Source organism: Leptodactylus fuscus, chromosome 11, assembly GCF_031893055.1.
Source record: "Leptodactylus fuscus isolate aLepFus1 chromosome 11, aLepFus1.hap2, whole genome shotgun sequence".
NCBI classification, from domain to species: domain Eukaryota; kingdom Metazoa; phylum Chordata; class Amphibia; order Anura; family Leptodactylidae; genus Leptodactylus; species Leptodactylus fuscus.
The window spans coordinates 48,707,742-48,725,615 of NC_134275.1; the positions used below are offsets into that span (position 1 = coordinate 48,707,742).

A 17,874-nucleotide genomic window follows, 5' to 3' on the forward strand; every position below is an offset into this window, starting at 1 on the left:
GACAGCACTGTGGGCGTCCCTAATGTTGCGATAGAACTCTCTCCAGCACCGCCTCCTTTTCTTCAGCAGCATCTTCAGCCTCTTCTTCCGGCGGTGGCTTGTAACTTCTAAGGTCTCGGACCTAGCAGACTGCGCATGCCCACAGGCCACGAAAAAATGGCCACTTCCAATACTGTGCAAGCAGCCATTTTCTCGTGGCCTGCGGGCATGCGCAATCTGCTCTGCCCAAGGCCTTAGAAGTAACAAGCCACCGCCAGAAGAAGAGGCTGAAGATGACGCTGCTGAAGAAGAGGAGGCGGCCCTGGAGAGTTCTCTCATTTGGGACACCCCCAGTGCTGCAAGAGAGCTAATTTGCATACCGACAAGAGCCAGGACTGTAGGTGAATGGCGGCGTGGAGAAGACGATGAAAGGTAGGAGACGAATAGCCTTTCTTAAGGCTATTCCGACGTAGTACTTAGAAAAAAAAACATGTCAGTGATAAAATCCCTTTAAATGGCCATGTGACCGATGGATGTGATGTCACTGCCGTGGGGCCACAATACACCTAAGTGACACTGCTATAGGAGGTGAAGCCCTAGGCCCTGAAAACGTTCATTGATACGATGATGATCAGGGGAATGAAGGTGACAATACCGGCAAGTAGAGGATTGTGGAGGACGCCACACACCGATCCAGCCCTAGATAAATAGGACATAGGTTTTATTTCATACATGTTGTATTTATAACACAGAGATAGATTTCTAGCAGTATCCTCGCGTCCTCCGTCCATCCCGGCATTGCTAGAGATAACGTCAATTGCATACAATGGGCCATTCAACTCTAGAATATTAAAGTAAAAACAAAAACTGGGGGGAACGTTCTGGAGACGCCATCACCGCTCCGTCACATACAGAAAAAATATAAAACAGCTCAACTAATAATTTACAGAAAACGGAGAAAAGACAAAGGCAAAAAACACACAGACATCGCCCTGGTGCCCGAATAACACAAGACTTATCCCCCCCATCCACAGGATATGTGACGGGAAACACCACTGGGACCCCCCAATCACAAGAACGGGGGTCCCAATACCTCCTGTGCAAGCCCCTGCCTCTATTCAAATTTACACAACCACTGCTCCGTTCAAGTGAGGAGACTCTGAACCCCCATTGTCATGATGGTAGAGCCCAAGCAATCCAACACTTGTCCCCCCCATCCTATGAATAGGGGTGTCTTGTTCCAGGAAAATCCCTTTAAAGATGACCTTTCACCACGTCACCAGTTGAACGCTCCACTGATTGCAGCATACTGGGAATTTTTTTTTCTCTCGCCCCCACCATTAGTGCAGTTAGTTTTGGTGTCTGATATTCTAACTAGACTCTCTAATGTCAAGTAGGCGGTGTCAGACAGGAGGCAAGGGAGCGTGACTCAGATCTCCAATCAGAGCAATACAACATACAGGGTTCAGAATCACACCCCTCTGTCAAATCACATCACCCACTTGACATATAAGCACCAAAACTCACTGCACTCCGGAATGGTGGGGGCTAGAGAAAAAATTCTAACTGCACCAAAATCAATGTAGGGGCACTTATTAAATAATGAAAAGAGGTGGACTTGGCGGAGGTGGGGACAGGTCCCCTTTAACCGTTCCTCATCCAGTGGTACATACAGCAGGTCTTCGCTCTTCTATGGCGACATTCTGCGGGCTCTCGTCTTCAGATCTATTCCTCAAAAATAACAACTGAATATGGCAGAAGAGGAGAATAATCACATTTCTTGAGCAGCAAAGCATTGTGGGATGAAACTATTGAAGGGCACCATGGACACTATAGCAAGGGGAGGGCCGCAGCCTACTATGGGGTCAGGTCATTCCTTCGGGTCTTTCAATATTCACACCACTCCCTTTTTTCATATTGTGGGCGGCTCCTCTTCTGTAGATGAGGTACATGGCGGACACAGAAGAGAAGTGATGTCTGTCAACGTATGGTCTGCGTTTAGGGAGCCATGTCAGGACACTGGCCGTCATAAGGGGCTTCTAAACACAAGGACGGAGACAAGGTAAGGGGCGATACTTTCATACAAGGTGAGTGCAATGAGGCCGGGCGCGTGCAGTCTAGTCCAGGGCGGGATGAAAGTGCTTCTCCTCAGGAAAGTATTCACAGGCAGACGGCTGTAGAGAGAAAACCACAAAGCCTGGATGACTCTCTGAACACCCACATTTACTCCCCATATCCAAAAACTTTCATCTAACCCATTTATTATAAATCCTCCAATAAACCTGCCCCTAATACCCCTACATGTCGCTCCATGATGTCACACAGACCTGTTTCTAGCATTAAATAAACTCTTTTCAGCACTTTTTAGGAGTAAAGTTTTGGGCTAAATCCATCTCCTTCCCCCTCTGGCAGCTGACTATACGTTCCCTACAGTTATACTGCCATGTACTGCACAGTCTGCCCCTCTCATAGAAGTAATTGCAGACATCAGTATCTACATCCTATCTTTCTTGACAAGATGGAGGACATCTGGGGGTCTTTACCACTCCCAGGGCCGATGTCCCACATGTGTCCTGTACCTTTCTCACTAGCAGTTGCACTGCTGTCTGTTCTGTATCTGAGTCCCATGCGTGTGCTTTGCGTGCCGCGGTGAGGCTTCCCCGTACTGGATCCCAGATCCCATCCTCTCCGGATCCAATTCTCCTAGATAACAAAAGACGACACAACTTTAGAGTCAAGTACAAGGAATATAACAGATGAGTCCTCAAAGGTATACATGGCAGGAATAGTAACAGGACGCAGCGGGATTACCGGGATTAGGAGGACATGGCCCCTGTGACTGACTGACCTGACTCCGAGGGATGATGGACGGAGCTTTATGGATTAAATCCCATAGATGTTCTACAGGACTGATCCCAGAAGTGCGCACCCCATAAGCCTGCGCTACAGAGTGTACCCCGGACACAAGACGTGTAGTATCCTACTGCACTCACTGAAAACCCAATTCTAATAGTTGTCCCTGCAGGCGCTCTCCTGCCTGACATGGGGTGTGTGCGGCGCGACACTCGCTGTACAGTGCAGGGTGCGCTTGTGTCTCTCCACACCCAATAATACATCATGTATGAGAAGACGCCTGCTAGGCACACGTTAAAGCAAAGCTCGAGTCTCACCTTAAGTATACGCCGCTCCTCGCTGCTTTATAGTGTTGTGCGATTCATCCTGATCATTGGTCACACACTGCCGGCCGGCCCTAATAGAGTTTGTATACCGATGACCTAGGTCACAGGACGGGCTGTCAGTATGTGATGTGTGGGGGTCTCACACCTGCACCCCACATAGATCAGCCTCAGGTGCTAGAATATGATGCAGTGGGTGGGGAGCGCTTAGAGACTCCTATATTGAAGTAATTCCCCAGTAGCATCGCTATACAGTGCACAGGGCGACCGCTCTGCTCCTACTGCCTGGCCGCACTGCCCGTCCACTGCACCGGTTTCCTGCAGCTGATCTGTAGGAGATCCTGGTGCCGAACCCTACAGATCCCATACTGAGGACTCATCCCATGTGTATTTGGGGCTGGAAACCCCTTCAATGTGCACAACTGGATTGGTGAAATAACATATCTATGGCCATGTGGAGAAAAGGGTAGAGGGCCACCGACACGATCACATGCATGGCTTGTAGCAAGTGTCGATACGGGAAGTCGATGGCACTTGTTTGCTTTCGCTTTCCACTTATCAGGTGGGTTTGAGCTAATGATGCTTCTTGAAACCCCTCCTCGCATAGACATACATGGCGTGTCCGCAGCACATTCTGACACATATGGGTTTCTTTGCTTTGTCGGGTTTACAATGGCGACCATCGGGAATGAAAGCTTCACCATCTGCTCAACCAACTAGGCCCTTAACTGACTGCCAGACATAGGACATGATGGACGGCACAAATGTCCTGAAGGAAATCATGGACATCCCTGGGTCCGTATCCAGGTTCATCAGTCACACGGCCAGATCGCAGCTCAGTCCGATTCCATTGAATAGGTTGAGCTGCGATACCAGGCACAACCACTATACAATGTGGGGCGCTGTGCTTGGTACGTAGTGAAGAGGCCGCAGCGCTTGCCCAAATACTGCAGCCATTTCTAGCAGCTGATCCCGGACCCCACCAGTCCTGAGCTATCTTATCCTATCTTAAGGATCGGTCACCTATTAACAAACCCTGAAAACCCCTCTAATATATTCTGGAGCAATAAACTAGGACAAAGGCGAAAAATGGGAGAGAATTCTTAGAAAGCACATCCACTCATATCATTTAACCCTCCACTCCCCGGAGAGCCCGCACCCACCTGAATCTATTTTATTGAGTATTGTCCGGGCACACTTCAGGAACGCTTCCTCCACGTTCTCCCCGGTCAGAGCACTGGTTTCTAAGAACATCAATTCTGCACAAAAAAAAAAATAAAAAATCAAAAGGTCTTGTCATGGAGTTGTTGGTGTTGTCTTATTTTATTTTATATATTTTATTCTCTAATGGTGACCACATCTGAAGATGACAGCGGGTCCAAGTAATGTGTATGGGAGCCCCAAGACTCCTCTGATGGCAGATGTTGGGGGATACAAGGCTCGGGCCTATTGGATTTCACCATGTCTGATCTTCTGTTCCCACAGGAGATACCCCCCCACACTCCCCCACACACACTATAGGGGTCTAGGGGTAGGCAGAGGCAAGTGTATGGGGAGCTGTAAGGCAAAGCTATAGCCAAAGGAGCTAGTCCAGTCTAGGGAGTATGGCAGAACGGCTGTAATGTCCACTATCCAGACCGCAGGGTACAGGTGCCCACCACAGCCCCATCTTACCATTTTCCTGAGCAAAGCGAGATGCCTCTAAAAATGTCACCTCTCGCTCCGCGTCCAAATCCTTCTTGTTCCCGCATAAAATAATGATAATGTTGGGGCTGGCCAGTGTCCGCGCATCAGTTAACCAGTTGGTCAAGGAGTTGTAAGTCTCCCGGCTGCAAGGAAGACAAACAGGTCAGAACCTAATAATACTGGAAAAACCGCAGCAAAAACAAATGTGCACAAGTAACATCAATATATTCTCTGTTATTTACTACCCATAAGTGTGAACCCGGCTCTAGAGCGCTGAATAAACCTCTAAAGCTGAGGAACGGAACACCTGCCCCGAAACAGGCGGAAGATTCCTGCAACAGCACAAGGAGGCCACCTAGTGGAAGAATGGGGACTGTGCGTATGTGTATGAGGCCTGGACATTACTTGGGACCCTTATAGATGTGTATGCGGTATGAGACCCTTATAGATGTGTATGTGGTACCAGGCCTGGACATTACTGGGGACCCTTATAGATGTGTATGCGGTAGGAGACCCTTATAGATGTGTATGTGCTACGAGACCCTTATAGATGTGTATGCGGTAGGAGACCCTTATAGATGTGTATGTGCTACGAGACCCTTATAGATGTGTATGTGCTACGAGACCCTTATAGATGTGTATGCGGTAGGAGACCCTTATAGATGTGTATGCGGTAGGAGACCCTTATAGATGTGTATGTGCTACGAGACCCTTATAGATGTGTATGCGGTAGGAGACCCTTATAGATGTGTATGTGCTACGAGACCCTTATAGATGTGTATGCGGTAGGAGACCCTTATAGATGTGTATGTGGTACCAGGCCTGGACATTACTGGGGACCCTTATAGATGTGTATGCGGTAGGAGACCCTTATAGATGTGTATGTGCTACGAGACCCTTATAGATGTGTATGCGGTAGGAGACCCTTATAGATGTGTATGTGCTACGAGACCCTTATAGATGTGTATGCGGTAGGAGACCCTTATAGATGTGTATGTGCTACGAGACCCTTATAGATGTGTATGCGGTAGGAGACCCTTATAGATGTGTATGTGCTACGAGACCCTTATAGATGTGTATGCGGTAGGAGACCCTTATAGATGTGTATGTGGTACCAGGCCTGGACATTACTGGGGACCCTTATAGATGTGTATGTGCTACGAGACCCTTATAGATGTGTATGTGCTATGAGCCCCTTATAGATGTGTATGCGGTAGGAGACCCTTATACATGTGTATGTGGTACCAGGCCTGGACATTACTGGGGACGCTTATAGATGTGTATGTGCTATGAAGTCCATTGCAGATTATCGCCCATCCATTGCCCTGGAATTTGCTGCCGGAAATCACTGGGGATGGATGGTTTGCCATAGAGTGAGCCCCTCCCCCGTTCACCATACATCACAATCACCAATCAGTGTAACTCGTGCCAATAGTCACTTGTCCCGGCCAGGATGGGCCGGAGTCAGAGTCTTTACTCTCTGCGCCTTCTTGTCTTGCAGAGATGGAGGTAACATTACAGTCATATCTAGTCTCATGATCACAGTTTCGGCAGGGTTGTAGATCCCGCCGCCTTCATCAACCTCAATGACCTTTAGATCAGTAAGAGGTGACGTAAGTAGATAAACCGCAGAGTGAATGGGAGGACGGCAGAGGTCATGGAGGACTTCTCAGAACTGGGGCTACAATAGTTGATGATTAACTTTGTTCTTGGCCATGGTCAAAGCCTGAACTGAGACTCCAAACTGGTCTGACGGGAGCCACGAGACAGAAATAACTGGTGATGTCAGGGCGCGCTGCCGCCGCATGTACAGTCAGCACGGGCCTTACCTATATGGATATAGTATTATTATATATTAGACCTATACTGAGGCTATATACTGTATACAAGCACTGGACGGTCAGCTGGAAAGTAAGACTTTAAGTGTTTCTCATTGTTATGGTCTATTCGTTATAAGGTAATAAAATTAACGGGAGTCCGTCAGATGCAAACGTCCCCCGAACCAATAACAGCGTCGTGGAGATCATTATCAGTGATTGATCCCTATCATAGTAAATAGGTAACAGACTAAACCTCTAATTCATTATAAGATATTAAAAACTGTATAATATAATTAACAATAATTAATCACTTGGTTTGTAGGTGTTGAGTCAGTAAGTTTTTTGACTCCAGCTAAAATTGGTCCTGATGCCACAGCCCTGGAAAGACCCCCTCAGAGGTAAGAGTTGTCTCCGCACAGTGTCTTTCCTTATCCTGCTTTCACACTGTTCAATCAATCATTTGATCCCGGTGATCTCAGTGTGATCTGTTTTTCTAGCATGTGTTGCTGTAACAACAGGAGGTCTCTCTCTGATGCCTGCAGATATCATGGACACCTAGCATGTCACCTTATATTCCTCTGTTCTTCTCCCATCACCATAAACCCCTCTCATCGTGGCCTCTCCTGGATCCTTCTCACTCATATTTTAGAATTTATGGGCCTCACCGGTCACTTTCAGAGAGCCCTTCAGGCCTTCTACTGTGAGCCTATAGCATAGGTCAAGCTGCCGACAGATTTCCGATCCCTATCCACATGCGCTGTGGCACCCGGCAAGGCTGCCCTCTAGCCTCTTTGCAGATGACAGGCTACGAACCATTGCAATCATTAGATGCCCATTTCAGATGGAACTCCGCTACACAGCTCCCAGTGCTCCGCTAAGACCTCCTCGCCTGGCACTGCCCCTACCCTCTCCTGCAGAGATACAGTCCGTTTGGTAAGATGGTCACCTTACCTTGCAGAGATTTTTAACTTCATCTGGGTTTGTAAGAAACCATATAATGTATAACCATAAGATAATGGCAGGGCTGTGGAGAGTCAGCACTGGTAGCCCCAGCTTCTCTACAGGCTTTACTCTGGGCCCCGAGATCAGACACCCGCACAATCCCTGCGCTGCCAAGTAACCCATGACATGTAATTGTGGCCAAGAATCCTCTTTAAATATAGGTTTCACACCCCATTATCGCCCTGAGCCCCATAGTTTTACACCCCCTTTTCCCTCAGGTGTTTATTTGGTAGAGACGCGCTCGGTTTTGCCATCTTAATGACATGTAATGCGACCAGCGGATCTTACCAAAAACTATTTGGCTACAACATTCTCCCCATTCCTTTCAGGGGTATTTGGACTGCTCAGGTTTTCCATTCTCTTCATTCTCCTGCCCACGTAACACCGAGATTTCCCCCCATATATCAAGCTGCGGACAGAAGCGATTTCTCATTTATATATAGTTTGTTGAACGTCCCACCTACAATACTAAGCTTGACTTTATGGCCGCCTGGGAGCTCAGGGGTCTGATTCTTGTACATCGATGTTGGTAGATCCCCCTGGAATCCTCTCTACAGACCCCTAGGACTTACTTAGTTCCTCATCGCTTACATAGCATTTATCCTACAATCTCCTATTAGGTTTTAGGGGATGTAACGCCTTGGGTACTATCTTCCATGTTTGGAGTTCCTGCCAACATGCCCGTCTGTTCTGGATGACTGGATGCGACTCTACCGTCCATCCTTCCCATTGTCGGCCCCCATTTTTCTCCTTAAAGAGGTTGTCCCATCACAAGGATCCTATCTATACAGCTAGTTTATGTGGATGTAAGACTTTTCCTAAATACATTGCTTTATCAAAACTGCTTTGTTTGGCCGCTATCTTAATTTATTCACTTCATTGTTGACACTGCGTTTCTATGGCCACTGGGCTTATCTGCTCATTTCCCATGTGACATAGCTGCCTGCTCTCAGGGGGGGAGGGAGGGGCTGAGTGCTGCTCATGTCTGACAAGCAGCAGAGTTCCTCAGATAGGGGAGGGGGGAGGTGAGAGCTCCGGGATTACTGTGCTGTCTATCTTGAGCTCTTCCACTTATCAGTCGGTTTAATTGAATTTGGCTGATAAGGGCTGAGATAAGGAGTCCATTACCTCTGTATGTAATGCAAACTGACTCAAATCCAGCTCTGCTACATCAGTTTCCACATCAGCTTTATACTGTGGTAATGCATTTACAACCAATCCCCCATTATTGACTGCAAACATAGCAGAGCAAGTGAAACCTGCCCAGGAATGCGCCGAGAAATCCAGGAAGTGAACAGAGCACAGAGCCTGCAGGTTGGTGAACAAGGGTTATGGGAATACCCCTTTAACCCCTTCCCGCCGATGGCATTTTTTGATTTTCGTTTTTGACTCCCCTCCTTCTAAACCCCATTACTTTTTTATTTCTCCGCTCCCAGAGCCATATGAGGTCTTAATCTTTGCGGGACAAATTTTTCTTCATGATGCCACCATTAATTAATGTATTATGTACTGGGAAGCTAGAAAAAAATTCAGAATGGGATGCATTTGAAGAAAAAAAAGCATTTCTGCGACTTTCTTACGGGCTTCGGTTTTACGGCGTTCACTGTGCAGCCAAAATGACACGTCCCCTGTGTTCTGTGTTTCGGTACGATTCCGGGGATACCAAATTTATATGGTTTTATTTACATTTTAACCCCTTAAAAAAATCCAAAACGGCGTTAAAATGTTTTTTTTTTCTAAAAGTCGCCATATCCTGACAGCCGTAACTTTTTTATACATCCGTGTACGGGGATGCATAGGGCGTCTTTTTTTGCGGGGCCGGGTGTACTTTTTAGTTCTACCATTTTCGGGAAATGCTATTGCTTTGATCGCTTTTTATTCAAATATTTATCAGAATCAAAACAGTGAAAAAACGGCGGTTTGGCACTTTTGACTATTTTTCCCGCTAAGGCGTTTACCGTACAGGAAAAATATTTTCATAGATTTGTAGAGCGGGCGATTTCGGACACGGGGATACCTAACATGTGTTTCACATTATTTAACTACTTTTATATGTGTTCTAGGGAAAGGGGGGTGATTTGAATTTTTAATACTTTTAAAAAAAATTTATATATATTTTTTTTTTACTTTTTTTTTTTTGCATTTAATAGACCCCCTAGGGGTCTTGATCACTAATGCAATGCATTACAAAGTACCGGCACTTCTATTGCAGGCTATGTAGCAGAGCCTGCTATAGAAGCAATGTAATGACAAGCCGGGGAGCCTTCACAAGGCTCCCGGCTGTCATAGTAACGTGACGCCGGCCCCGGAGCTTACTCCGGGTGCCGGCGATCACCAAGAAAACGTTGAGTTTTGACCGATGTGCCAGAAGAGTTAATGCCTCGGTCCCCGGACCGATCGGAGACATTAGCGCCGGTTGTCTACTGCGTAAAGCAGTAGCCACCCGGTGGCTATGGTGGTCGCCATCGTTACACACCCGATATGCGCCGTACTTGTACGGCGGATGTCGGGAAAGGGTTAATCTCAAGCCTACTGGCCTTAAATATGTTCAATTCAGATGACTTCCATACACTCTGATGGCTGCCATATCCACGTCATGTTCAACTGGAGAAAATCTTTCCTCTCGCTCCACTAAAAAATTCCCGCTCCTATCTCAGACACACGGTCACTACTCGAGAAGGTTCAGGCTCTTTGGATTGACAGGTCTCGTGTTCCAGGTCTGTCTCATTGTACCCCCTCAGTGTTCCCCTTTACAACTCCTGGTTTTATCGTTTTATCCCGCACAGTCCAATGTTCCTAGAATGAATTTCGGTATTCTCTGCTCCTCTCAGTTGGCACTTTATGTACCTCGGAGGATTGTATTCATGTGGATGGTTTTTTTGCATTTCCTTTTATGGACATATCTTACTAAATACTTTCTGACACTAAAATGTTTCGGTAACGTTCTTTTCCCATGTATTGTATCAGTGGGGGTGTTTGTCATAAAGACTCACCTTGCAATGTCATAGACTAACAGCGCCCCTGCTGCTCCTCTGTAGTAACTGCGGGTAACAGATCTGAGTAAAAAAAGGGGAAAAAATTAGCCATTACACAAATATCAGCCAATTTATTTGATCAACAGCCATTTGTCGTCACACACATGCATGCTGGGCTCAGCCAGGCATTGTCAATGCGGAGAAAGCCGCTGCCTGACACCCTGGTGGTGACGTCTTCTCTCCCGTCAGCCATGTTCACATCCAAGTGCCTAATCCTTCTTTCCCCTGACATCTGCTGTTGAGTAAGAGTCGGGGCACCCCCATACACCACAGACTTGTCCCACGTTCATATTACGTGAGTGGCCCGGGTTTAGCCCAAATTCCAGAGGACATGTATCCCGTACCTGAACCTCTCCTGTCCAGCTGTATCCCAGATCTGCAGCTTCACAGATTTACCTCCCACGTTCACAATTCTGGATCCAAACTCCACTCCGATGGTGTGATTAGAGTCTTGTTTGACTAGAAAAACAAACAGGGATTTTTAAAGGCCTGGCTGTAATAGTACAGCAGTTGTATGGCAGGGAACGGGTTAATGCTACATCTGTCTACAGCGTTTTTGGGGGGATTTGTCTGGGGCTCACAATGTACATTTTTTCCTATCAGTACGTCTTTGGAATATGGGAGGAAATCCACGCGAACACGGGGAGAACATACAAATTCCTTCCAGATGTTGTTCCTGGCGGGATTCAAACCCAGGACCACAGCGCTGCAAGGCTTGTCTACAACATTTCTGACCTTAGCACATGCCATTACAAGTGCAACAAAAACACTGGGGGAAGATAAAAACGCACATGAATTCGGGTGTAATTTGCACCTACATTACTTTATTTCTGACAGTTTTCGCACCTCGTTGGGTGGGCGGGGCTTGTTGAAAAGGGGCAGAGCCTCGTATCCAAAACGGAGTGCCAAAATTTTATTTGTCAGAAATTAAAGTGTAAGATCTAGAGCCGTTTAAGACTATCTAGTGTGGCTGTGACGATATGTTACAGATTATCAGGGTCTATACAGCGAGGATCCTGCGCGGACATCACCGGGACGTCGCTCACATGGCTTGTTCCTACTACAGGGAGTCTTATGTGAGGTGACCCCGTATAATGATCCGTCCAGTATGTCATAGAGGTCTGCTGACAGTAGGGACAAGCGACTACTAGGACTGTGATCATTGCATCCCGATCCCGTCCTGTAATTCAGGGGACTACTTACATTTGCTCTCGATGAACTGGTGGAGGAGGCAGGACTTCCCCGTCCCCGCGCTGCCGATGACAAGGAACTTGAAGAGGAAATCTGAAATAAGGAAAATCAATATCAATGATGAAGTCAAAAGCTGAAATGTCAGTTCCCGTGTGCACAGTAACCAAGGCCTGATTGTAGGTCTCCATTATAAGAGGGGGGGGGCTTCTGTCATCCGCAGCTCCATCCTGTAGTCTGTATTATGCTCACAGTCATCACTAGCACGTCGGGACGCCATCATCTTAGTGCGCGCTGTATAAAGGAGGTTCTCTAGGGCCATCCCCTGCTTTGTACAAGGGTCCCATGACCTCCTGCTGGTCTCCCCAGTAATGAGCTGGACTCTACAGCCCCAACACAGGGGAGATTAAAGGGTTTGTCCTGGGATTTATTCATTCTGGACCTGGAGAGTCTGAGATTTAGTCACGTGATCAGAGCCGGCCCCCAAGTCGCTGTGCCAAAACCTATATCACAGGTAAGTGCGGTCAGATTGACATGATCCTTATAATCTGGGGGTCTTCGCCGTACAGCGATACCAAATTTATTGTTTTTGTCACGTTTTAATAACCTTTCAAAACTCCCAAACCCTTATTTTCGTCACCACTTTCCAGCTGCCGTAACGGTTTATGTTCGGTGGGCGGAGCAGTGGGAGGCGGCTTTGTTTCTTATGGATATGGTATTAGAGTGAGGCGGACATCCTCATCCCTTCTTATTTAACGATTTCTCGGCTGCTTTCAGTATTAATATGGCGGACCCCCGGCAGACCCCATTATAGTCCATGGGGTCCGTTGGCATACATGGGTAACCACTGCTTTAGTAGACCACCTCTCCATTGCTTGGTTCCCCTGGTAGACCTGAACGGAGACCACGGGGCCAGTGTGAGCCAGGCGTCACTTCTTTGGGAGAGAAGGGTTAATCACAGACTTTATATTTCAGCCTTTGTTTCACTTTCTTTTTACTTTTCGGCCTCCGCAGGAGACTTGGCTTATGTCTTGTATTTCGAGTCTCCTGTGCATTAACCTGTGGGGATCGCTGGGTCGCCCCCATACACATTAGACGGTCACAAAGCAGAGCAACGGCCTGAATATCTCTATCATAGAAGATTCTCCTCATCACAGATATTTCTGGAGATAAAGGCGGCACTGGAAGTAACTGCGGCGTCTACAATGTCCTGCTCTTACTCCATTGGTTCCTACTGGAAACCATCAACAAGCCTGAGGTCAGACACAGCCCCAGGCGGAGCCCGTATAGGCTTCCTAGATGTTACTATAGTGAGGGATAGGTATGCAAGCAAGGTATGCTGGGGGATTCCAGCTCTGAGGCCTGAGGATTGTAAACGCAGACTGTGTGATAGTCTTAGAAGAAAACTGCAATGTGTGTGTAAGGGCGAAGAGAGAAATATATATATATGTATATATATATATATATATATATATATATATATATATATATATATATATATCTGCTGAGAGAACGTCACGTACAGGAGGAAATAACCTTCATTATATGACTGAAGACAAGAAATTGAATCTTCAAAGCTAAAACCCACAAATCTGTCCCAAGGCCGGAAGGCGGAGGAGCGAACCGAGACCCTGCGGAAGATAACGCCCCCTGCAGGAAACCACAACAAGAAGAGACTGCAGAGCTACAGTCTACACCATGAGACATCTCCTCCCGTCACCTCACAGTCTACACCATGAGACATCTCCTCCCATCACCTCACAGTCTACACCATGAGACATCTCCTCCCGTCACCTCACAGTCTACACCATGAGACATCTCCACCTGTCACCACAGTCTACACCATGAGACATCTCCTCCCGTCACCTCACAGTCTACACCATGAGACATCTCCACCTGTCACCACAGTCTACACCATGAGACATCTCCTGTCACCTCACAGTCTACACCATGAGACATCTCCTCCCGTCACCTCACAGTCTACACCATGAGACATCTCCTCCCGTCACCTCACAGTCTACACCATGAGACATCTCCTCCCGTCACCTCACAGTCTACACCATGAGACATCTCCTCCCGTCACCTCACAGTCTACACCATGAGACATCTCCTCCTGTCACCTCACAGTCTACACCATGAGACATCTCCACCTGTCACCTCACAGTCTACACCATGAGACATCTCCACCTGTCACCACAGTCCACACCATGAAACATCTCCACCTGTCACCACAGTCCACACCATGAGACATCTCCTCCTGTCACCTCAGTCTACACCATGAGACATCTCCTCCTGTCACCTCACAGTCTACACCATGAGACATCTCCTCCTGTCACCTCACAGTCTACACCATGAGACATCTCCTCCTGTCACCTCACAGTCTACACCATGAGACATCTCCTCCTGTCACCTCACAGTCTACACCATGAGACATCTCCTCCTGTCACCTCACAGTCTACACCATGAGACATCTCCTCCTGTCACCTCACAGTCTACACCATGAGACATCTCCACCTGTCACCACAGTCTACACCATGAGACATCTCCTCCCGTCACCTCACAGTCTACACCATGAGACATCTCCTCCCGTCACCTCACAGTCTACACCATGAGACATCTCCTCCCGTCACCTCACAGTCTACACCATGAGACATCTCCTCCCGTCACCTCACAGTCTACACCATGAGACATCTCCTCCCGTCACCTCACAGTCTACACCATGAGACATCTCCTCCTGTCACCTCACAGTCTACACCATGAGACATCTCCACCTGTCACCTCACAGTCTACACCATGAGACATCTCCACCTGTCACCACAGTCTACACCATGAAACATCTCCACCTGTCACCACAGTCCACACCATGAGACAGCTCCAGATGTCACCTCACAGTCTACACCAAGAGACATCTCCTCCTGTCACCTCACAGTCTACACCAAGAGACATCTCCTCCTGTCACCTCACAGTCTACACCATGAGACATCTCCTCCTGTCACCTCACAGTCTACACCAAGAGACATCTCCTCCTGTCACCTCACAGTCTACACCAAGAGACATCTCCTCCTGTCACCTCACAGTCTACACCATGAGACATCTCCACCTGTCACCACAGTCTACACCATGAGACATCTCCTGTCACCTCACAGTCTACACCATGAGACATCTCCTCCCGTCACCTCACAGTCTACACCATGAGACATCTCCTCCCGTCACCTCACAGTCTACACCATGAGACATCTCCTCCTGTCACCTCACAGTCTACACCATGAGATATCTCCACCTGTCACCTCACAGTCTACACCATGAGACATCTCCACCTGTCACCACAGTCCACACCATGAGACATCTCCTCCTGTCACCTCAGTCTACACCATGAGACATCTCCTCCTGTCACCTCACAGTCTACACCATGAGACATCTCCTCCTGTCACCTCACAGTCTACACCATGAGACATCTCCTCCTGTCACCTCACAGTCTACACCATGAGACATCTCCTCCTGTCACCTCACAGTCTACACCATGAGACATCTCCTCCTGTCACCTCACAGTCTACACCATGAGACATCTCCACCTGTCACCACAGTCTACACCATGAGACATCTCCTCCCGTCACCTCACAGTCTACACCATGAGATATCTCCTCCCGTCACCTCACAGTCTACACCATGAGACATCTCCTCCCGTCACCTCACAGTCTACACCATGAGACATCTCCTCCCGTCACCTCACAGTCTACACCAAGAGACATCTCCTCCTGTCACCTCACAGTCTACACCATGAGACAGCTCCAGATGTCACCTCACAGTCTACACCAAGAGACATCTCCTCCTGTCACCTCACAGTCTACACCAAGAGACATCTCCTCCTGTCACCTCACAGTCTACACCAAGAGACATCTCCTCCTGTCACCTCACAGTCTACACCATGAGACATCTCCTCCTGTCACCTCACAGTCTACACCAAGAGACATCTCCTCCTGTCACCTCACAGTCTACACCATGAGACATCTCCTCCTGTCACCTCACAGTCTACACCAAGAGACATCTCCTCCTGTCACCTCACAGTCTACACCATGAGACATCTCCTCCTGTCACCTCACAGTCTACACCAAGAGACATCTCCTCCTGTCACCTCACAGTCTACACCAAGAGACATCTCCTCCTGTCACCTCACAGTCTACACCATGAGACAGCTCCAGATGTCACCTCACAGTCTACACCATGAGACATCTCCTCCTGTCACCTCACAGTCTACATCATGAGACATCTCCTCCTGTCACCACAGTCTACACCATGAGACATCTCCTCCTGTCACCTGACAGTCTACACCATGAGACATCTCCTCCTGTCACCTGACAGTCTACACCATGAGACATCTCCTCCTGTCACCTGACAGCCTACACCATGAGACATCTCCTGTCACCTCACAGTCTACACCATGAGACATCTCCTGTCAGCTCACAGTCTCCATTTATCCGGCCGTCTCTGGGCAGTCTCCATTATCTCCGGTTGTCTCTTAGACCTCCCCCCGGGCCCCGGCTCTCACCGTAGGTCTCAGACATCTTTCCTCTCTCCTCCTCCTCCTCCTCCTCAGGCCCCGGGCCCGGCCTGTTTTTTTTCTTCCTCTATATTCTCTTAGTGAGCTGAAGGACCTGTAATGACGTCATGGCCATGTGATCAGTCACGTGGGCGGGGTTATGCTGGAGAAGGAAGACTGTGAGGAAAAGTGCAGATATATATACAGTACACTGTTCATGTATACCGGTATATAGTGTGTGTGTGTATATATATGTGTATACCGGTATATAGTGAGTGTATAACAGTATATAGTGTGTTTATAATACATATATATATATATATATATATATATATAATGTGTATATATAGTGAGTGTATAAATATGTGTATACCAGTATATAGTGTGTGTATATATATATATATATATATATATATATATATATACTAGCTGGTACCCGCAACTTTGTCTGCGGTGATTGTAGAAGTGGGTATATACAGGCGCGGGTAAGGTTTTCGTACTGTGTATAAGGTATGGGATATGAAATGTAACTTTGTATCTTGTTTTTGCTGTAATTCAGAGAATACGTGAGACTGTTGTGTTGAAGTTACTTTGTATTTGAGCTGCTATACGGTGTTGTGAGAAACGTGACATAGTGACTTTGGGACAGAAGTATTTGACGTTAACCCTTTCCCGCCGATGGCATTTTTTGATTTTCATTTTTGACTCCCCTCCTTCTAAACCCCATAACTTTTTTATTTCTCCGCTCCCAGAGCCATATGAGGTCTTAATTTTTGCGGGACAAATTTTTCTTCATGATGCCGCCATTATTTATTCTATATAATGTACTGGGAAGCAGGGAAAAAATTCAGAATGGGTGGATTTGAAGAAAAAATGCATTTCTTCGACTTTCTTACGGGCTTTGGTTTTACGGCGTTCACTGTGCAACCAAAATGACATGTCCCCTGTATTCTGTGTTTCGTTACGATTCCGGGGATACCAAATTTATATGGTTGTATTTACATTTTTACCCCTTAAAAAAAATCCAAAACTGTATTAAAAAATTATTTTTTGAAAAGTCGCCATATTCTGACAGCCGTAACTTTTTTATACGTGCGTGTACGGGGATGTATAGGGCGTCTTTTTTTGCGGGACCGGGTGTACTTTGTAGTTCTACCATTTTCGGGAAATGTTATTGCTTTGATCACTTTTTATTCAAATTTTTATCAGAATCAAAACAGTGAAAAAATGGCGGTTTGGCACTTTTGACCATTTTTCCCGCTACGGCGTTTACCGAACTGGAAAAATATTTGTATAGCTTTGTAGAGCAGGCGATTTCGGACGTGGGGATACCTAACATGTATGTGTTTTACCGTTTTTAACTACTTGTATATGTGTTCTAGGGAAAGGGGGGTGATTTGAATTTTTAATCCTTTTTATTATTTTTTTTATATTTTTTTTAACTTTTTTTA

At 47.0% G+C, this 17,874-nt stretch overlaps 1 protein-coding gene across 1 annotated transcript; it reads right to left on the bottom strand.

Moving 5' to 3' along the window:
- Positions 1–683: 683 nt before the first annotated feature.
- On the bottom strand, positions 684–16,544 carry RAB4B (RAB4B, member RAS oncogene family). Its single transcript, XM_075260450.1, has 8 exons — positions 16,433–16,544; positions 11,902–11,982; positions 11,043–11,157; positions 10,657–10,719; positions 4,830–4,984; positions 4,319–4,414; positions 2,559–2,682; positions 684–2,153 (listed from the first exon to the last, which is right to left on the bottom strand). Exons 1-7 carry the CDS (start codon positions 16,446–16,448, stop codon positions 2,567–2,569), a joined length of 642 nt encoding a protein of 213 aa, XP_075116551.1. The 5' UTR covers positions 16,449–16,544; the 3' UTR covers positions 684–2,153; positions 2,559–2,566.
- Between the last annotated feature and the right edge of the window lie 1,330 nt (positions 16,545–17,874).

Excerpts from the sequence above, each read along its gene's own strand:
- RAB4B (XM_075260450.1), bottom strand. Across the intron at positions 4,985-10,656 it reads TTAGTCTATGACATTGCAAG|CCGGGAGACTTACAACTCCT; the intron begins GTGAGTCTTTAT and ends TCTTCCTTGCAG. Across the intron at positions 2,683-4,318 it reads ACTCAATAAAATAGATTCAG|GAGAATTGGATCCGGAGAGG; the intron begins GTGGGTGCGGGC and ends TTTGTTATCTAG.